This window comes from Rhinolophus sinicus, chromosome 14, assembly GCF_057876585.1.
Source record: "Rhinolophus sinicus isolate RSI-liver-muscle chromosome 14, RSI-T2T, whole genome shotgun sequence".
Lineage (NCBI taxonomy): Eukaryota > Metazoa > Chordata > Mammalia > Chiroptera > Rhinolophidae > Rhinolophus > Rhinolophus sinicus.
In genome coordinates this window covers 132,214,022-132,236,750 of record NC_142514.1, presented here as the reverse complement: position 1 = coordinate 132,236,750, position 22,729 = coordinate 132,214,022, and the positions used below count along the sequence as shown (strand labels likewise).

At 39.1% G+C, this 22,729-nt stretch overlaps 1 protein-coding gene across 30 annotated transcripts in view; it reads right to left on the bottom strand.

Annotated features, from left to right (window-relative positions):
• Positions 1-22,729, bottom strand: part of DLG2 (discs large MAGUK scaffold protein 2) — a 1,894,072-nt gene that overhangs the window by 145,675 nt on the left and 1,725,668 nt on the right. For all 30 annotated transcript variants that reach the window (XM_088791538.1, XM_088791536.1, XM_074335659.2 and 27 more), the window contains one exon: positions 1,772-1,886. In XM_088791538.1, the coding sequence (XP_088647664.1) occupies positions 1,772-1,886 (115 nt within the window). The remainder of the gene's footprint in view (positions 1-1,771; positions 1,887-22,729) is intronic.

Sequence of the window (22,729 nt, the reverse complement as noted above, 5' to 3'; positions counted from 1 at the left end):
AAACAAGGTAACATTCTTTGTTACCTTAAGTCTTCAAATCTTTTGTATGTGATGGTTTTATTTACCATATTGGCGAATAAAGGTATGATTCTGATTAACACTACTCTTTCAAATAAGTCTTTAGTTTTACATAATGTCATCTGTCAGTCCATTTAATTTTCCTAATCTTCTACAACTAAATTAAAAGGACTAAGCTATTATCAATATATTTTCAGCAAAATTCTTCTAGTACATTAACATTTTGTGCATTCTATTTTTTAACAAGATATGGACAATATGGTATTTTTCCTTCCAATTTTATTCTATATAACCATTTTATTTTCATTAACTGATTTATCTCTATCCTATTAACCTAATTGGTTTTTCCCAACTTGCTACCCAAGACTAAAACATTTCAAGATTAAAAAATATTTTGTATCACAAAGACCAGCAATACAACATAAGTAAGGAAAACAGAAATAGCCACCCACTTTCCATCATATTTGTGACGCGTCACCACAAGACACGATCTAGGGTGATTCTCAATAGTTCCTTTCAGACATTACACCAAAGCATAACAAAATAATCTTCCAAAATGCAGTGGGAGAAATATGGAACAGTAATATTCTAACTTTTTAAAAAATGTAAAATCCCAGGGCTGCTAAGGTACTGGAACTGCCTGGATTAAGAAGGGACTCTATGCTTGTCAGAGCGGCCAGGAAATGAAGGCCCTGGAGAGCCTGCTGCTTTCCGGCCCTGCTGTGCCTACCTAAGACACACAAAAGATAACTTTATAGCCAATGTGGAATCAACAGGATAAGTCAATTCAAGTACATAATGTAGTATCCATAACACACACCTCATGCCAGGGAAAGAGTGACATTTCAGGCGAGGAGAATACGACCTTAGATGGAGTCAGACCACAGTCTGGGGCAGACTAGGGAGAGCAGAATACAGTGAGGATGGGTACGATTCCTCCATTGGCTCCTGGATTCATTTTGACAATTAATTGGGCACCACTTTCCCCCTTTGGCTGTTAACACTGATGCTATTTTTAAAAGCACAGTCAGCACTGATGAAGTGTGTTTTGGAAGGAATATAGGAGGCTTGTGCTAAGAAGAGATGCATATTATAGTTGAGTGATGACGGATCTTACTCAAGTGTTAACTATAAGGCTGAAAGATGGGGCATTTCAAGTTCAATCAATCTTTTTTTTTTTTTTTTTTTTTCCTGGTACATTGGTGAGTTCTATCAGGCAAGGAATAAGTAACTTTTGTGGTCTGATAAATGATTGGTATGAGATGCTACAGAAGAAAGTCTTTTTACCCAAACTTGTTTGGAAAAGACATATAACTTTATAAAACAGTAGTTTCAATTTCAAATTGATACACCGAAGCTAATGCAGTAGATATCAAGCAAGTCAGGAGGCGATACAGGAATACTTACTTCCCATACTGATGGTAAACAAATATCCAGGGCTTTGGTCCACATATTTAAGATTTATCAAAATAGAAAATGATTTTTCTCATTATTTTCACTGCAACCTGTGCTAAGAACTTTACCCTGAATCATACCATGGCCAACTAATAACTTGTTCAAAGCAGAGGCCTTTGACGTAATAACATTTCAAAAGCTTCTTCAAAATGGTTAAAGTTCAGGTCTTACAGTGGTGTATTGAGGAGCCTGGGTTAATAAAAACACATGGTCCGTTGCTATAAGGTGTTGCCTTGGTCTCCCCAAGCCGGATTGCTCACAGAGTGCAGATCACAGTAAGAAAGGCTCCGTTGCCTACCTGACATAGAGGGAGCGTTTCTGATTGGTTCGCAGGGACCCGGACCCGGAGCTCATGCTGTGGTTCATCATCTGCTCTCGTAGGTCATGGATTTTGGCCTCAAAGCGAGCGTAATCTGGGAATGGAAACAGAGGTGGCAGATTTGGTTCTGAGCCTTCAGAGAGTTAGAAAAGCTGCCCACATGAGGCAGCCCTGCATCCCTGTTGCTGGTCCCTTAGCCAAGCCACAGGAAGGTGCACAACCCGAGACTGGTAGGACACTCAGGGTTCACTTCCTCACATTATTTACTTGCAGACATTCACAAGAGGAAAAGAACACATCGCTCACTTCCCAAAAACATAGCGAGAAAGTATACGGCCATCAAATCCCCAGTCTGTGAAAAGTCCATGGGAGAGGAGGAAGGTGCGGTTATAAACTAGCAACAAAGGTACTTGTGATGGAAACGTTCTCTGTATTGACTGTGGTAGTGGATACAGGTACCTGCACGTGTGATAAATGTCATAGAACTAACTACACACACACACACACACACACACACACACACACACACACGTAAAACTGGGGAAGTAGAAATAAGTTTGATGGATTATGTCAGTGTTAGTATTCTGGTTGTGATAATGTGCTATCATTGTACAAAATGTTACCATTAGGGAAACTGAGGAAAAGGTACATGGGGTCTCCGTGTATTATTTCTTATAACTGCATGTGTATCTCTATCTCAAAATTTTTAAAAAATGTCCAAGGAATTACTAATGTTCTGTTGGTTTGGGTGAGTCTCCAGTTACTCTCAGCCTGATAGAGCAGAGAACCAAGTGTTTGCTGACAAATTGTGTAAAAAAACACACCACCATGTCATTTTGCTTTTTTCTGCTGGGAGGCTGGTAGAAGCTGATTATTTGGGATTAGACCTCAATTCTGTCCTTTAACTTTAATATTAAATGCCTACATGCCAAAGTCCATCAATTCTAAGACACACAATATATTGAAATCAGCGTCTCAAGACATTGGCGTTAGAAATGGGAGATCATTCTCATATTAAATATATTTTAGAAACATTAAACTTGAAAAAAATATGTGGGTCTGAAAAAAAAAATCAAGAAAATACAGGTATTATATACTGTCTTCAAAAGAAAAATATTTTTGCCATGTCAGTCCAAATAAAAATAAAGAACAAATAGATTTTAAGATACTTATTAACACAATCAGCTTCTAAAAAGAAACCGCTTTTGAAGTTTTGATATTCTTGATCACATCTTGTTCTATCGTCTCCTTGGCATAATAGAGTCTTGCTTTAGGAAAATCCAGTAGGTGAAAGGCTCAATTTACCAACAAGATAAACGTGGAAATGTTAATTCAAATTATAAATGGTTCTTTTAATTACAAAGAAACTCATCATGAAGAATTTTAACAGAGGTCCTCAGTACATTTCAAAAACCAATTTGATTTTCAATTCAATTTATTCATAACTTTTCATAAAAACAAGAATGACTAAATAAATATAATAAAAGATGATATACTTACAATGTGTTTGAAATTCACTATAAATAAAAAGCTCTACACAGTTAAATTGAAACTCAAGTTACTGAATATCTCTCTATTGGTTTTTGTGGGATGGGATTTCATAAAAGAAAAGATTTTACTTTGGTTTTCAATAATAGACAATAACGGCCTCTGAATGTTAAATATTTTTAAAGTTTAGTACTTGAAGGATAAAACCATACTAGTTGACAGGAAATTTCCAGTGCCTAAATAAAGTCTCTTGTTATCTAGATTTGGAAAGCTTTCTGTTCCAAACTTAGCTTTGAATACTTAAATCCTAAATGATTGAATAAGCAAAACACATATTTAACTTAAAATTTATTGACTATGCGTCAAGATATTTACTTCATTCCATCTTAGTAAAGAGAGAAAATACTTATTTATAGCCATCAATATGGTGCTCTAGGCAGGTCTAAATCATTTTGTGCAAGTTATGTTTGCTTCTATCCTAAGAGTCAGTTTATTTATTGCTAGCCACATAACAGATGCTGTGTTCAGTGCTTTGTGGGCATTATTTCATTTCTTATTTAAGTTACAAAACAAAGTCTATGGATGGTGTAAAATTTGAAGTATATAGAAAACCACAGAATAAAAATTGAGAGGTTCTCTTGTCTCTTCTCCCTTCGCCACCTTCTTCTCTTTCTTCTCTCTCACTGCTGGGCTTCCCTACAGCTTACCGTAGAGGTACATATACAGTTGTGGGCTAGACTTCCAGAGACATGTCTCAAATCATGTGAATGGATATGCATACACACACATACCCACATACATATGAGATCCCAACTTGGATTTTTCCCTGTCTTCTCCCAAATACATAAATACCATGTTTCTTAATACCCTTAATTGCATCCTATAGTTTAGTAATTTATTTACTAATTCCCATATAGGTAGATATTGAGGCCCATCCAGCTTTTTGCTGTTATAAACAGGGATCTCAGTGTATGTGCACACATTTGTGGCAGGTTAGTAGAACAGCATACCCTGTTTCCCCGAAAATAAGACCTAGCAGGACCATCAGCTCTAATGCGTCTTTTGGAGCAAAAATTGATATAAGATCCAGTATATGTTATATTATATTCTATATTATTACATTAGACCGGGTCTTATATTAACTTTTGCTCCAAAAGACGCATTAGAGCTGATGGTCTGGCTAGGTCTTATTTTTGGGGAAACACGGTAGTGCACCCCAGAGCATCTCAGAGAAATGCTAACGGGGCTGTATGATGTCTGTGCAAGGCTGCCTTGCACAGACATCATACAGCCCCGTTAGCATTTCTCTGAGATGACAGTGGCCTGGGACACAGAGCAGTAACTCTTAGTGTCTTCTGATCCATTCTCCACATTGCCACTTGATATATACCACACATCGCTCCCCCTCACCCAGAGCCACTAAATCTCCCATCTGTTTGTTCCCTACAACTTTGATGACTTCACTACCATAATAAAAACTTGAAATTCTACCTCCAACTGTCTCCTTCGGCATCAAATTCAGTGTCAGTCCCCTGTCCCATCTGCCACTTTGCTACTAATCACACCAAATTGTATTTATTTGTGCAGTTGCCACCTTCTCCATGAGACTGAACTCTCTGAGGGCAGAAGCCACATCTCACTCTCCTTGGGATTCCCTGTTCCTAACATCATGTCTGGCATGCAGGAGGCATTTTTATAATAGGTGCTCAATAAACATTTTCTGAATGAATGGATAAATAATGAATGAGGAAGCGAGAATCATTAAATGAATTCAGCTATAAAAAGCCTGCAGGTACTGAAATTGCCTGTTTTCAATGTTAAGGTTGTTAATGAAGACAACATGCTTCTCCCCTAGGACTTCCTTTTTCAAAGCTAAATGTTCTAATTTCAAGGCTTTATTCCTGTCTAATCACTGCCATTCCCAAATCTCGCTATTATTTTTATTGTTCTCCAGGTGAGCTCTGTGTTCTCCCCATCTCAGTCGTGTCCTACCTTGGGCACATTTCTCTGATCCTTAACCTACAGACGATCAGCACTGTGTTAAAGCTCTTCCAGATGCCACACTTTATATATCACAAGACACTTGCTTCAGTAATAAACTGTGGTCTCCTTACTGTATGGCTCAAGAGATCTCCAAAACATTTTTTCTGCCATATGTTTGTTCTACATCATATTTGACAGTGTTTTACATTCCCCTCTAGGGATGAGGAAGTATTTTATTTTATTTTATTGCATTGCACTGTACTGAACTGTTCTGTATTGTATTATATTGTACTATGCTGTATTGTATTGCATTGCATTGCACTGCACTGTACTGTACTGTATTATATTGTATTGCATTGCACTGTACTGCACTGTCCTGTATTATATTATACTGTACTATGCTGTATTGTATTGCATTGCACTGCACTGTACTGTACTGTACCGTATTGCATTGCACTGTACTGTACTGTACTGTATTGTATTGCACAGATTGTACTGTATCGTGCTGCATTTGTCTTAGTTGGAATATATCCTACTCTCAATTTTTCCACTTCGACAATCATGTTCATCACAAATCCTGTGTTCAAAGTGCTTACCTCTCTCTTTGATCCTTTTTGAAAAATAAAAATTAAGTCCCAGTAATTGCATCAGAGCAAAAATAATAAGATCTGGGTTTACAAATATAAATGTTGCATGTTTGTGTGCATGTATACCTGTGTGTTTGTGTGTGTGTGAGAGAGAGAGAGACAGAGAGAGGAGAAGGGCTATGTCTCTAGCTTCTTAGAGATAAAAACAAGTTTATATAACAAGATAAAAACAAATGCTCTATAAATAAACAAGAAACCAGGTATGTAAATTGTGTAATATGTCTTCTTTATGTTTTATAAGTACTGAAAATTACATTTTTAAATAAGTTAAAACAAGATCTAACAATATCATGTCCATTTAATCATAATCTCTCTACTTTCCCCAAATGTTTTATGCACATCTATGCCCAGCTCTTTCGAACATTTTTCAATCAACTTGCTAACCCTCAAGAGAACATTCAAATGCGATTTTAAAGTGCTCTGATCTTTATATCATCTAAAGGGGAACTGATGTTTCCTGAGCACCTGCAATGTGCTAGTATCTGTGCTACATACTTTAAATATTATTTTTCCTAACAAAGCTCTGAAGTAGGTATATTATTTTAGAGATGAGGAAAGAGGTTTACAGAAGTTAACTAATTTCACCAAAGTCACAGAGTTCTAGGTAATAGAGCTCATTAAACAGAAAGCTGGTATTCAGCTCTGAATCTCTGGGAGGCTAATTTGTTTCCGTCACATCATAATACCTATTATAACACCATGATTTTCCTTTAGAACCTAAGGCCTCCTCGATTCTCTGCCCCTTCCTCTTGACATCTTGCTCTCCTTCCTCTCATGTACTGTATTCATTATGTGCATGCTGGTCTTTATTGCACCATAAACTCCTTAAAAAGTGCAGATGCCTCACTCATGTCTGTTCCCCAAGCCACAGGGTCTATCATTCCTCCTTCCCTACACACAGAAATGTACCAGGTGCTTGGCGTATACCTTTGCCAAGAAACTGAAGGAGTTTTTTCTTCCAGAATGGGACACTGAATAGGAAATTAAGCATGATAATGCTGAGGTGGGGACTGCACTAATAAAACAGCACCTTCTGCTGTCTTGCTTTGCATGAAATAGGTGCCTGGTAAATGCTTTGAAAATTATAAGTTATTTATTTTATGTTTCTTAGGGTTTATTTCTATAACCAGAAGGTCAACACTGAAAACAAACTTCTAGACAAATGTTTCAGAGACGTTTCAAGAAGCATTATCTCCAGCTAGTTCTTTTTCCCTTCTATGTATAAGCCAAAAAAGAAAAGAAAAGAAAAGAAAAGAAAAAATTCCACCTCCTTGGGTATTTAAATCCAGTTGTTCCTGACTAGACGCATCCATATTGGGATTGCCCCATTTGCTTTCACTTGACATGATGGGTGATAATAGCAGACAGGGTACAAGATTTGTGTTATGTAGATGGGGTCAGAATCCTGGCTCTGCCACTTATTAGCTGTGCATCATTGTGAAAGTTATAAACCTTTCTGGGCTCAATTTCCTCAGAAGTAAAATGGTAATAATAATTGTATCTACTTCAAGATATGTTAGGAAGATTACAAGAGATAGCTGAAAGATCTAAAGGTAATAGCTGCTAATTCTTCTCATTAATTTTCATGTGTAATTCAACCCCTATTCTTGTTCATCACTTGCTAAAGTCCTAACCCCTCTCTGTACCACGTAAAATGGAAACCTGTGTTGTACAGCTCCTAGAGTCCCAGTATAGCCTCACTCTGCCTATTATCAGTGGATGTTTCTACCGGGCCAAAGAGGAATGAGCCGCAGGTGGCTATATGTTGGGTCAATTGGCACCAGGATGCCAATGAACTGTTCACCAGCTTGCAAAGCACTAAAAGGACCCTTGGGTCCTCTCACGAATCCATAGTGATTAGGAGGTCAGGAAAATGATGCCAAGTTTCAAAAGCTACTGCCATTTTCAGCAATATCAGTGACCTCATCCATCAGTATAGTCTCAAGGCTTTGAGCTACTGATGGACATTTGGATGGAGCAAAGGCAAGAGGGTGAACATCACACGTTACCCGTGAAGGGGGCTCTACCATATACTTTCTTCCTTTGCAATTTGTCAAGGGAACAAAGAGACATAGAATGTAAATCCACCCTATCATTCACACAGGAAAGGAGGCATTGCCTTCTGAGGGTCCTAGGGTAATTTAAGGCAGTAGGATTAATCTGCATTAATTAAAGCTGCCCAACTGCTCATATCTGCAAAGCTCAGATGGCTAACACTCACTGGGTTAGACTAGAGCATGAAGCCATGGGCGTGTCCTCCCCCAAGTGAACTGGTGGATATTACACCGCTCCACAGTTACCACCTCAGCCAGGTGACTGATGACTGACTGTCAGTTACCAAGGAAGCAGGGAGCAGAGGGAGTAGAGCGAGGAGCTCTCAACTAGGTGGCCAGTTTTACACGCTAATCCTGTCAGGAGTTAAAACCCAACGGGGCCTTGGGAAGTTACTGAGCCTCAGTTTGCTCACCTGCAAACTGTCAGATTCCACTCACAAGGCGGTTTTGAGATTCAGAATGAGATTTGGCACGAAGCATTTTGTAAATGTAAGGTAGCTGTTGCTGTTGTTACCATTGTGGCTTCTGTCAGGACAAATGCAGATGCGGTCTTAGTGGCATTAATGAGGACAGCAGCATTCTATTCCTATTTGCTCACCACGGGCACTGCACAGCTTTAACACCTGGTAAAATCACTGGGCTGTAAGCGGGGTTCCACACATCCAAGCGACAGAGGCTGCTTTCCCGCCGAGTTATTCATTTCTACACTACAGGGAAGCAGTGTGAAATGGCCACCTGCCGCACACCTAAGTAGTCCTGCTGTTGAAGACAAGCAAGAATTACAAGCTCTTCGAGGTTTATAGGCTAAGGAAGTCCAAGTTTTGGGGTACCTTCCAATAGGACTTGGGCAAATGTCAATGGTCTGCAGTCCACTGGGGTCACAATATTGTTTATCTGTGCATGACCCCCCGTGTCACCAGGGTGTATGGGAAGGATGCAAGAGGAAGTTTACATCTATTCTTAGCACAGCACATGATTACTGTTCTAGAAATGAGATATTGGTGAACAATTGTAAGTGCTTCCATTTCTTTGTGGGGAAATATCCTTCTCTCATTTAGTCAGCAAACATTTTTTTCAGGGTTTCCATACATGCCAGGCCCAATGCTAATCATGAAGGATATCGAATCCACTGGACAGATCTTTGCCTCAAGGGGTTCTCAGGCCAGCACATAGCTGCTTTTAATTTTCTGGTTTCTTGTTGTGAATATCAAAAGAGCATCTGCCCTTGACATATCTGCTCCCTGTGAAGTGTATCCGGTGTTTTCTAGATAGTAATGGGATATCTCTATAGTGGGAAATAGCCAACCTAGTCAGATCCATGTCAGAATGGAGAAACTAAGGCAGGTTAAAACTTTGTGAAAGACTGTATGGTTACTGGTAGAATGAGAAAAGCAACTGGGGTGTCAAAGCAGGGCCCTGGAATCAGAACTGTTGGATTTAAGTCTTGGCTCTGAACAAAGCTGGGAAAACTCCTTACCCTCTCAGAGACACTCCTTGTAAAATGGGGAATCATTTCTGACCCGACACCAGCTGTTCTCTTGATCTAATAAAATGTACTTCCCTTATCATCATTTAATACAGTCTACTTCACCTTCATCATTTTAAGCAGCATTGACTTTTAAAACCACCATCAATTAATAAGAAGCACTTTTTGGAGAGGGTGGACACAAGTCTCATTCTGATTTCACAAGCTGAAATATACTCTTATGTGTATAGAGGGGCGAAGATGTGAGCCTTAGAATCAATGTAATAGATAAATAAAGGTGCTTAAAACTAGAACCCCCCCAAATATATTTTTACGCTTTCTCACCTAGAATCTTAACCAAATAGTTGCACCAAGAGGACCAGGCATAGATTACTGGTTATATTCCAAGTCCAAGGAACAGTGCTTTGCCCAAATTACTTTTTATGAAGCTATAAAAGTAATTGTGTTTACTTGGAGCTCAGAAAATAATCAATGGTTTATATTTCACTGTATCTTCTTTTCGGAGTTGCCCTGGGATTTCTAAGCCGGACAAGCACAGAAGGGGCTCTGCCATATTTCATATTTCATTGGGCTTTAGAGATACCCTTAGAGCTTTCTTACTCTGGCTGCTTTTCAAGTAGTCGTGCTGGAGCGGGTGCTGTTTTTGTGGACGGCTTTAGAGGGCTGGCTTTCCTCCTACGTATGCATCGGAATGCCCCCTTGCCTTCCAGACAGCTGACCTCTGGTCGCCGGAAGGATTTTCAGTGAATCTCCCCATACTGGTTATTTGCTTAAAGATTTTACCAGCCTTTTACTTCAGCCCCTGACTTAGCTCATCTCTCAGGTTGCCAATCTGCTTCTGCTTCTGTGTTAAAGTGGTGACATGGAATTTTCCACTGCTAAAGATTTGCAGATGTCATTTGGCTTATTTCTGACCCAAACTACTGTGTGTGTGTGTGTGTGTGTGTGTGTGTGTGTGTGTGTGTGTGTGTGTGACAGAGAGATACACAGAGAGATGAAGAGAGACAGAAAGATAAGAGAAACACGATTTAAAACCAAATTCACTAGACTTGAAATTTAACGGGGAATTCTAGACAATAGGGTGAGTCTGCTATCTTTTCTGCACTCCACAAAGGAAGAGACTGTATATACCAATCTCTTGTACATCTCTAATATTGAGCATTAAGAACTCAGTTATAGACATGAGGGCAAAACATTGTCATATTTTTTTCTGTATCCCTAATCCTTGGAACAGAGTGGCACATAGCTATCAGTTAATAAATGCTAATATAAGTGTTTGCTGAATTGCGTGAGCTAAATAAAAACTTCAGGGAAGGAAAATTGATTCTTTAGTTTGCCAAATCTTCTATGAAGTAGATCAAACCTTTTAGAATAATTTTTAATAACATACTGAAGTAAGGTATGTTGTTTTTCTCCCTTTCTCTCGGTAGAATGGGATAATTTGTTTTGACTAGAACAATTTTCTGTGCAGCTTGGCTGGAGACCCTTTAAAGAGGTTTAGCCAAATGCTCAGGAATTCTTCAGTGTGTGAAATGAAGTAAGTTTTATAGGCAAACAACAGTCTTAATCCCTAACCAGCAATTTCATACGAGCATAACTCTGAAAATTAGATACACCAAATTTCAATTTGGCTTCATGCAAGCTTTGTTTTATGGATTCATAAAGGCAGATTTTCTTTGATTATCAAGATTATTGCAAAATGGAGCCAGCATAGAAGCTTATTTGAACTTGACAAAGCCTGTGTCTTCAGGCAATTGGGAGTAGCCTGGTGTATTGTTATTATTTTTAAGACTCTGAAATAAATGATCCAACTTTGAATCTTTAGTTCACTACTGATGCCTGGTATAAATTTTGTCAAGTTATTCAACTCAGAGAAGACTACTGTACAATTGAAAAACATCAACCTCATTAGATTGTTTGAAAATTAGATGTAATACCATTTGTAAATGGCATAGCATAGGTTCAGTGCCAGGAATAGACTAGGTGCTCAATAAATATAAAAGAGAAAAGATTAAGATCTTTTACACTTTATATTCCTCACTTATAAAATGAGGATAATATTAATATTCCACTTACATTACAAAGTTGTTGTGAAGAGCAAATGAAGAAACATATAAAAATGTTTGATAAACTGAATAATAGTACAGCATAAAGACAAAGTGATAAAAACAATTTATATCAATATAGCCCTTTTTTTCTTTTTTAAATCCCTATCTGCTTAGAAGACTATTTTCTCAGTATTTGAAATTTGTCTCAAAAGCTGTGGAATTTTGTTTCTGTCTTGGCTATGGAAACAAAACCACATAGGGTATCATGCAAGAGAGAGTAAACATGAAACTCAGAGGGGAAAATGGAAACTTCTGTTATGATTAGGGCCTAGCTACCAATGGTGATTCTCTCTAAAGATTTTGCTGGCTGGTTGGGTGAAACTCAGAGCCGGGATGTACAGGCTATAGTTTAATTGGTGTGATTTGTAGGTAATGGTGTATCAGAAGAAGGATTTAGGAGCTGTGCCCTTTTAATTTAAGGCATAGTCCTAAAGACTACATCCAACCAGAGAAGAAAGCCTTCCTTGGCAAATACAAATATTAAGTCTTTGCTGGATTTGTCCTGTTCCTTTTTTTGTATTTAAATCAGGGAGCTAGAAGCTAAAATAATAATGCCCAAGCTTCCCGTATTCTTCTGCAATAATTATCAGTTAGATCTTGCCCACTGAGAAGGGCGATGCTCTTGCCTAATTATAAACCAGGGCAGAGAACAGAGATTAAGCAGTCTGGCTCTGGAGATAGGCAGGTTGGCAGACTCCTGGGTGTCACTTAACGGGTACAACTACCTGTCTTGTTTCCAAGACATTCCCATTGGATTTATCCTTTAACAGTGTCCTGAGAAGTACATACACATATTATCTCAGAGGATAACCCACTATTCCTAGATAAATATAATAGAAGCACAATGGGAACAAAACTAAGAGAAAATAAAGAGTCTCAGAGAGGCTAAACAATTTGCCCAAGGTCACACAGCAGAGCTGGGACTCGAATCTAAATCCTGTAGTCCCAGCCTTGTCCAGTGCTTTTTTCATTACCTTGACTCTATACTTTCCTCTACAAGTGACTATGCTATTCTGTCCTTTGCTCCTGACATGTACAAGTCCATAGCTGTCTCAGATTGGCTTGGTCACCCTACACAACTATTTAATAACGATTTTGGATACAACAGTAGATTCCTATCTGTAGTAAATTCTATGAGGCTGGTTGGCAAGATCAAAATGAAGAGGTTTTGTTTGGCCTCCCCAGTATACTTCCCAAATGAAAGCTTCTCAGCTTGTCATTAGTGTGATTCTGGGTTTAAGACTTGAAGTCAACCAGAAACCATGCTCAGGCAGGTTCCCGTTGGTGCAGGTTCTATAGACTTGGGGCTGCCAGGCAGGTTCATATTGCAGCCCTCTGTCCAATGAGCACAGGTTGAGCCTTTACCAGGGTTGCTGGGAAGCAGGAGATGCTCAGCAGAGAGAGCCATCAGCTCTGACTCTGACACCCCTGAATCTGCCACAGCTTGGTGCAGGGATTCCAAGCCCTGGCTGCAGGGGCCATGCTGCGGCAGAGGAAAACAAGGCCGAGGGTGCAGCACTTCCTAAATCTAAACTTATGTAATTTGCCTGAGGGTTTATTTTGTCCTTAGAAGCATGTCTTTCTTACTTTTTTGTTGTTGTTGTTAAAATGTCTTTTTTATACTTAACAGGCGTAACAACCAAATGTAATGTATAGTCCTTATTTGAATCCTGATTAGGAAAAAGAAAATTTTAAGTCATTACAGACTGCCTATTAGATCAGAACAATAATTATTTTTAATTCTGTTGGGTGTGATAATAGCATTGTGATAATATAAGAAAATGCTCTCTCTTCTTTTGTTATAGCTTCTGAATATTGTAGGGATGAAAAGAGATAATGTTGGGATTTATTTTAAAATATATCAGCAACAAAAATATGTGATATATGAAGCAAATTGGCAAACTCTTGACTACTACTGAATGCGGGTGATAAATACGAGAGTATTCTGTGTACAATTCTCTCTATTTTTGTACAGGTTTGGGAATGTTCATAATAGAAAAATTTTACTTGATTATTTAAAAAGATTAAATATCCTAATGTGATACCATTTAAAGGCTGTATGAGTCCCACTAGCCTAGTGGGCTGGGAATGACAGGACCTGGCTCCTCCTGGCGTTGCTACCTGGGTGCCCCCTAGGGTGTCACTCTGAGTCCTGATTTCCTTGTGGTAACACAGGTACAGTACAACTAGATCTAGCATCATCTTGAGATTCAACTGAGGTAATAGCCATGAAAGTGCTATGCTGTTCTATGAATGCATCCATTCAATCAGCAAACATTTTTTGAGCATCACCTATGGTAAGGCTCTTTGCTAGACACCAGTGATGATTAAAATGTGGTCCCTGCACACAAGCACTGTCCGTTACTCTCTAATGTATACGTTGATTTCCACAGTGATGGTAATTCCAGCACTAGCTCTAGCATCTAGTTCGAATACTGTCTACAATTCTTAATAAAGGCAAGAAGGTCCCTGCTTAACTTCCAAGTTCAGATCTTTCTTAATCTCCCCTCTCTTTTGGTTCCTCAGATTCTTGCTTTTGAGATTTTTCTCAGTTCCATTCTCTCCCAGATGCAAAATTCTTGCTGTTCCCTCTGCCTAAAATACCTTTCCCATCAGTCTTTACCTAGCTTCTCCTCCTTCCAATCTCGTCTTCAACATCACGTCCTCAGACAGCAACCTGAGCTATGACCGTTCCTTTCATCAAATGTGACTGACATTTCTCCTTTGCAGCACTCCATGCTCATGAAGCTATTTTATTATCTGTAAGTACTTGCTAATTGTGTGTGAGGCACATAGTAGATGCTTGAGAAAAGTTTGATAATTGATGAAATGGAGCTGCTGATTCGTTCCTCATCTTGATAAATAAAAGCGATCTAGCCATTTAAAAAAAAACTGACATATTGATAAAGGTGTTGTATTCCGCCAGGCTCTCTCACAAAAATAATGTGCATTTTCCAATTGAGGTAAAAGGAAGAATCACCAGAGATGTGGATTGAGAGAATTATTGACCCTTCACTTCTTTCTTATCATAATTATCTGTTTCTGAATCCTAAATCGCCTAGTTAGATTCTTCTCCAATGCTAAGATTACCTTTTACTCTTTGAGACGCTATATGTGTTTCTATTTATCATCTTAATATTACAAGTATTTTATGGCATGCAACCAAAAAAAAAAAAAGAGAAAAAAAAATCACATAATGAGAATATTACCCACAGCTCCCAAACACATACATAGGAGCTGACCAGAACTTGTTCAGAATTTATGGTAACAATTTTATGCTCAGTTTAGCTATTTCCATGGCTCAGGAAAAAAGAAAACTTCTGTTATTTCACTAATTATTTTTCGATAAAATTGTTCCCCTGATTTTTGGCCAAAAAAAAGCAATGAGATAGTAGAGAACTCCCTGGTGTACATGAAATTGGAATTGTCATTTAAGTAAGGACACAGTGTAACCTTATACTGTCTTCTGCACAGTATCATTTGCTAAGAAATTTGAACTCTAAAACAAAGATAGTATGGAGCCACTGAGTGGCTTTTAAGGGATATATTTGTCACTCAGCCAGCAGCAGCATTTTGATAAAGAGACTGGACAGCGACAGTGGAAAGATCAGAAAACTGGAGGTCATTTAGGCGTCTTTTCCAATGGTACAGATGAGAGATGGCGAGGACAATGGGAAGAGGGAACAGACATATTGGAGGTGTAAATCAGAGGCTTTGCCTGCTAATTCAACGTGGGATATGAGAAAGAATGGAAGTGTCCAGGGTTCTCTCAGGTCTCCAGCTTGGGCCACTGACTGAGAATAGAAAAGGAGGTGCCATGGAGGGGAGCAAAGAAAATGACATAGTCCATGCTGGGACACACTGAAGTTGAGGGGACATCATTACAGCCCAATTTTGTTGTGCCAGACTTTATTAATTCCAGTGACTGGGAGTATGGGGAGATAAATCCTTAACAACTGAAGCAATCTATAAACTAGCTACTTTCCTGGGCCTATGGAATGGTTGCAGATGAAGATTGTGCTACAACGGCCGTTAGATAGGATGAAACACTACTCCGATCATGCTATTCTCTAGGTCCATGGAAAAATTAGGAAATAACAAAAGTAAGTAACAATTCTAATTGACTTTTATGCACAAATAAATAAAAATGTGCTACAGGAAAATTGATCTCTGTGGAATTGAATCAGGCAAATTTATCTTTCCTCTTGATTAATAATTTAAGAAGAAATTCCAAGCATGTTGCCTCTGGAGATGTAGGAGTAACTCTTATAATTAGACTCTGATCTGAACCATGAGGGTGAGATCAGAAAACTGACTCAGAGCCTGGTGTCAATTATTTGCAGCTTGCACAACGAAAGGCTCAAAATTTGGAAGATGTAGGATGACTGAAGCCCAATTCTAGGGGTTGTTTCAGCACAGTCACATGTTAAGTTCTTTCAATTACTATTTGCTGGCAAATTTATTCTCCATCTCCTTGAGTTGGGGCCTGGAAAATATCTGTGGGATTTGCTTTGGGATGGTATTTGTGCTTCCAACTCAAGAGCCAGAAATCAACGCACTCCAAAAATTTTCCTCTTTATTTAAACTCAAGCAGAGCTGGTTTCTACAGATCAATCCAAGAAACTGACCTTTTAAATACAGTGTAGTGCTGTTTGCCCTGTTTTAGAAGGAATTAATAGATCCACAAAAAACTCATGAAGTCTGCTCTGCCCAACAGAGAACTCCAACAGACCAGCAGGTCTCTAGTTGGGCCATTCTAGATTCATTAGAAAACAAGACGATGTGAAAAGAACACCTTTCACACAGAAAGCCAGTTTTGAACAGGAGTTTAATAAACCCTTGCCCACACTGATTAGTTTCTTTCCTATTTTGAGATGTTATCTAACTCATTTCTTTCTTTTTTTTGCCCCAGTCTTATCTCCTAAATCTATATACAACAAATTATTTCCCCTATATAACCCTTCAGGTATGGAAGGAAAGAAAGATAAAGAAGGGAAGGCAAGGAAGAGAGGGGAGGGAGGAAGGGAGAGAGGAATGAAGGAAAGCTCTCATTTTCCCTGGTTCTTTTGTCTTCAGATGAAATACGCCCTCCCTCCTCACATCCTTCAGCTTTTCTTCTTAGGTCAGTTTCTGCACCCTTCCATTAGTCTCTGCTTTCCTCTTTCACACCTCTTATCACTTTACTTTATTTTTGTATTATTTGTCTCCTCCCTACCCCAGCTTCTGATGGCTCAGCCTCCTCTTACTTACTTCTAGCTTCTTCATTCCCAGAACAGTGTCTGGCGAACTCACGAAGGCACATGAGAAATGTTTGCCATGTACACATATGTGTGCGTGCCTGGATAAATCCAGGTCCTGACTTCCTCAGGACATTCTCCACTTTCTCACTGCCCTTCTTGCAATGGGGTCTCTCTAGAAATGAGCACGATACTTCAGTTGTGACCTAATATGTGTAAATGTCTAAAAGCTCTTTCTCCTCTAAAGGTTCATTTTTAACAGCTTCCTGTTTTTAATTCATGGATGCCTCATCTGAAGTACCGTATTTTGCCGTGCATAATGCACACATTTTGCCCAAATTTGTGAGGGAAAAATAAGGATGTGCATTATACATGGGTGGTACTAATTCCGTATCTGTATAAATGTTTTTAATGCTTTTATTTATGATGAGTTAAAAGTGTAACTCTAGAAATCAATAACGATATCCATATGCAAAATAATACCCTGGAATATGATAATCGGTTTTGTTGAACTGGCAATGACGAAGAGTTCTTGGCCTTCTATGATGCATAAATATCGTAAATTTGTTACCAGTACATAAAATTTCTTGTACCTTGTATCTGTTCTTGTGTTTTGTACTTATTTGTTTCATAAAATTTCTTGCACCATAAATGTTAGAAAATAAATGCTAAAATTCCTTTATAATAAAAAAGCAAGTACCTAAATGGAAACAAATAAAAATTTGAATTAAAAAAACTGAAATGAAAGATTTTTTCCCCCTGAAAGTTTGGGCCAAAAACATAGGTGTGTACTACACACAGCAAATTAAGGTATATTAATTATAGGTATTTTCATCTTTATCTCTTCCTGCATTATCTCTGGGTTCTCTGTATTCTCTTTTATTCTGTTTTTCTTTTAAGGATGCACTGGAGCGCCTGGTGATCCTTGATTGTAAATCCAACTTAAGAATGAGGCACAAAAATGCTGACCGGAAGCTGTGTGTACCGGCAGGGATTGTGGACCAGTGTTCATCATTACCTAGTGATAAGCTGGGGATGGAGTCATTTTGGAGATACCCAAATATCAGGACATGAAGTCTCTAGGCTTAGGCCATTTCAGTTACCCAGAATTCCTTAATACCAGTTCCCCTTTGTCCCCCCCCCCCCCCCCCCCCCGTTATAAGCCCAGTTGCTGAGTTCTGGAAGTGAAGAGAAGGAAGAGATGGGGGTGGGGAGGGATGTCTCATCATTCACGACATAACCCTGTTATCTGTGTCATGTCTGACTCCTACCCTAGTCCATGTCTGAGGTCTCAAATACAGAGATTCTCTGGTTCAATCTTTCCAAAGATGTAATATCCATTTGCTGGTGTGGGCCTGATTGGAAGGTGCAAGAGGGAATCTGGGTCTCCAATAGTTCCTTATATAATTTCTAAACCATATTTGTGCTTTCAGCCCTTCCTCACATCCTTGCCTTCAGATGCCCAAGGCCTTTAATACCTGGATCCTTCTAGGATTCTGTACTTTTCATTGGCTTCATTCCCTTTGTAAAAAGAAAAACAACGCAGTCTCCCACCTGTGCAGGGAAAAACCCAGTTCTCCCTACTGTGTTTCTTCCCTGTAAGTCTCCTGTACTACTCACACCACTGCCACACTCACACATAGCACTATATTCACACCTGTGGTCACCAAATGTACGGAAGTTTCACATCAACATGCAATTCTCAGCACCAGCAGGGTATATGAGAATTGAACTCAATACTGACGCTATCTACCTGGAGATAGCATCAGATTCCACAAGTTAAGGACTCAGTCCCACAAAATTGTCCTCCCACCCCCATTTCGGATGCCAGTAGCAAGCCCAGGTTGTCACCTGTGCTTCTGACCAACTGGCTATAGAGCAGAGGTTCCAATTACACTCTCCTCAGGTTTTATTAATTTGCTAGAGTGGCTCACAGAATTCAAGGAAACATTTTACTTACTCTAGCCAGTTTATTATAAAAGGCTATAATAAAGAACACAGTTGAACATCCAGATGGAAGAGATGAGTAGGGAAAAGTAGGTGGGAAGGGGTGCAAAGCTTCCTTGACCTCTCTAGACAAGCCACTCTCTCAGCACCTCCATTTGTTTGCCAACCTGAAAACTCTCCAAACCCCCTCCTTTTGGGATTTTCATGGAGGCATCATCACATAGGCATGCTTGATCATTAACTCCATTTTCAGCCCTTCTCCTTTCTTAAGAGATTAGGGGCGGGGCTGAAAATTCCAAGCTTCTAATCGTGGCTGGGTTTTTCTGGTGACTAGCTCTCAACCAGGAGCCCACACAGAGTCATATTTCAACAAAAGTAACACTCTCATCCCCCAGGAAATAACAAGGATTCTAGGAGCTTTATGCCAGGAACTTGGGGCAGAGACCAATATATGTTTTTTGTATTCTCTCACACCCCAATAGGTACATGGCTTAATGCTCTTCTAGCTCTGCTAAATCATTTTCCACTCCCTCATCTCCTTTCCAGCTTTCAAAATTTGTTCATATTTCCTACATGTGTTGTCAAGATACTTCTTTTTTTAATCTCATAGATTTATGTGTGTTATATGCCACTGAGTCAGCTCCAACTGCTGGTGACCCTATGAGTGAGTGATATCCACAGTGTCCTGTCTTCAAAAGCCCTGCTCAGCTCCTGTAGATGCATACCTAACTAAGGCTTCTGTTATGGCGTCAGTCCATCTTCTATTTGGTCTTTCTCTTTTCCTGCTGTCTTCTATTTTTCCCAGCATTATTGTCTTCTCCAAAGAACGAGGTCTTCTCATGGTGTGCACAAAGTAGGACAGCTTCAGTTTTGTAATTTTTACCTCCAGAGATGTTTCAGGCTTAATTTGCTCTAGGACCCACTTGTTCATCTTTCTAGAGATCTAGGCTATCTGTAGAGCTCTCCTCCAATACCATATTTCAAAGAAATCAGTTTATTTCCTATCAGCCTTCTTCACTGTCCAATTTAACTATCCATGCATAGTAATTGGGGCTATGAGGGTGTGGAGGATCTTAGCCGTGGTCTCCAGTGACATGTCTTTGCTCCTTATGACCTTTCCTAATTCTTCCATTGCTGCTCTTCTGAGTCTCAGCCTTCTCTTGATTTTTTATCTGTAGTCTCCATATGAATTGATGACTGAACCAAGCGAAGCAAAATCTTTTAACAATTTTAGTGTCTTTATTCTTTATGTTAAAGTTATATGTTTCTGCTGTAGCCATGATTTTTGTCTTCTTGATATTCAAGTGGTTTCCTAGAAGCAAAGGTGTCAGATAAGGGTGCATTTTATCTTGTAGACTTATACCTGTTAAAATTCCTTAATTATTACTTTGGTGGAGTTTCAGAAGGGAACAGAAATATATGCCGGTATTCAAACTGCCATGTTTAACCTGAAACTACGAGGTCTGACAATTAAGTTTGTGAACTCATCCTAGAAAAAGTGCTGCATACCTCATTGCTGAATATCACTATGGTCACCTTCAAAGTGCTCCCCTTGGGAAGCTATGCACCGATGCCAGGGCCTTGTCCACCCTTCAAAGCAATTTTGGAACTTTTTTTCTGGAATGGCCATCAGAGCTGTCATCACATTACCCTTGATGTCCTGAATGTCATCAAAATGTCTTCCTTTAAATATTTCCTTTACTTTCAGGTAAAGAAAGAAGTCACTGGGAGCCAGATCAGGTGAGGAGGGAGGGTTTTCCAATACAGTCATTTGTTTACTGGCTAAAAACTCCCTCACAGGCAGTACTGTGTGAGCTGGTGCGTTGTTGTGATGCAACAGCCATGAATTGTTGGTGAAAAGTTTAGGTCATCTAACTTTTTCATGCAGCCTTTTCAGCACTTCCAAATAGTAAACTTGGTTACCTGTTTGTCCAGTTGGTACAAATTCATAATGAATAATCCCTCTGATATCAAAAAGGTTAGCAACATCGTTACAACAAGTTCACGAACTTAATTGTCAGACCTCGTAAACATTTATATTTAACTCTATTAAATTTAATCTTGTTGCTTTCTTGCCATCAATCTATCTTGTCAAGATTATATGGACCCCAGCTCTGTCATCCTTATGTATTCTCCAAACCTTGTGAGATCTGCAAAAAGTACAGGAGACCGTAAGAGGAGATAAGCTAGGATTCATTTATTTTCCTATCTTTCATTCAGTTGTTATTAAAGTTTTTCATCTTTCCAGATTGACATCGAAATATTAAACGATTCCATTTATTCATCCATTTAAAAAATGTGCTGGGGATAGGAATAAAGGTTTAAACAATGTAATCTGATCTTCAAAGAACTCACTATTTATTAGGGGATGTAGGCAAGATAATAGACAATACAATTAAGCTTGCAACAGACATAGATGAGGAGCTGTATCAGTACAGAGGAGAAGCACCTAACCCTGCTTAAAATGATGGTGTTTGAGAGGAGGTAACACTCGGACTTATTCTTAGAGGATGAGGAAGCACTGGGCAGGCCAAGACTAGGTGTAGGTTCAGCTTCCGGTGTAACAGCAGTATACGATGTCAGAAGAGTAGTAGATTGTGGGGGAGGGGGTTATCACTTTGTGAGGGGTATAAATATCTAACTATTACATTGTTTTGTACACCTGAAACTAAAAAAAAGAAAAAGAAAAAAAAAAGACTAGGTGTATGGGTAGGTAGTGGAAGGCATATCAAAGCAAACAGAGCAGCTGTGTAAAAGCAAAGGATCATGCCTCTTCTGACTGAAGAAATTTCTTTCAATCAATAGAAAGTGCAGGACAAAGGAACTGAGTCAGTTTTTGATAGGATAACGTGATGTTAGTGTCTTTCCAGGAGAAGATGGAAAACAGTCCACTTATAATGAGCTCTTCAGCTTTTGAATTTCCAAGTAAAAGTGAGGTTATTAGCAAGCCTTGGTCGATGGAGAAACTTGCTAATAGAATCTGTGTATTAGTCGGAAGGGATAAGAGAGCTTTGAAAAGTATAAAAGCATTGTGTGAGCATATGGGATTATTAGTATTCCTACCACATTGCCAACCACCGCCATCCCCAGCACTGAGGCGTCATCTACAATTTATAAAAGGAGGCACCTTTTCTGTGGATTGTAGCAATGGCAATTTCCTGCTTTTGATATTATACTATAGCTATGCAAGATGTCAGCATTGGTGGAGATGGGATGAAGGATGAACAGGACTCGTCTGGACATTTCTTTGCAACTTCATTTACAACTTTTAAAAGTTAAAGAAAGAAAAAGAGGAGGAGGAGGAGGAGGGAAAGGAAGAAAGGAGAAGCTTTTCAAGACCAAAAACAGGGAGCTCCATTTTGTCTGCAGCTCTGCTCAGGGCTGTAAAGAATTGAACTCAGTGTACTGATGCAGGATATTAGAAAATAAAATCCGATTAAGGTAGTGTCATGGGCCTGGCAAAAGGGTAGATTAGAGGCCTGGTACAACTCAGGGGCTCAGTGGAAGGAGGGTGAGTGGAAAAGCAAAGCATCAGCCTCTAAGCATAGAACCCAGGCAAACATTTTTAAATATAGTCTGGATAGTTCACATTTGATAAAAACCCACTGTGAAGCAAGGAGTTTTTCTTGCTGAACATTCTATTTTCTAGTTCTGCTATCTGGCTCAATCTTTAGTGAATCCAATATGTGCCACCAGTCCCCAGCTTCTCCAGCTCCTATGTGTCTCTGGAGCCAGGAGGTAGATGGTAAGAAACTCCAAGGCATGGTCAGGAAAGCAGTCTCGAAATCATACACAATGAATAAGGGTATCATCAGTGACTCAGGGTGTAAAGAACCGGTGGAGTGAAAAATTGTTTTTATGCAAAAGAGTGTCTGGATATTTGGACAATATTGAAGAGACGAAGCAGGAATAGCTAGTACAAACTTACTTAGCAAGAACTTCGATCCTGGTTTTCCTGAGATTTAGTTTGTATGCTGATCATTTTCC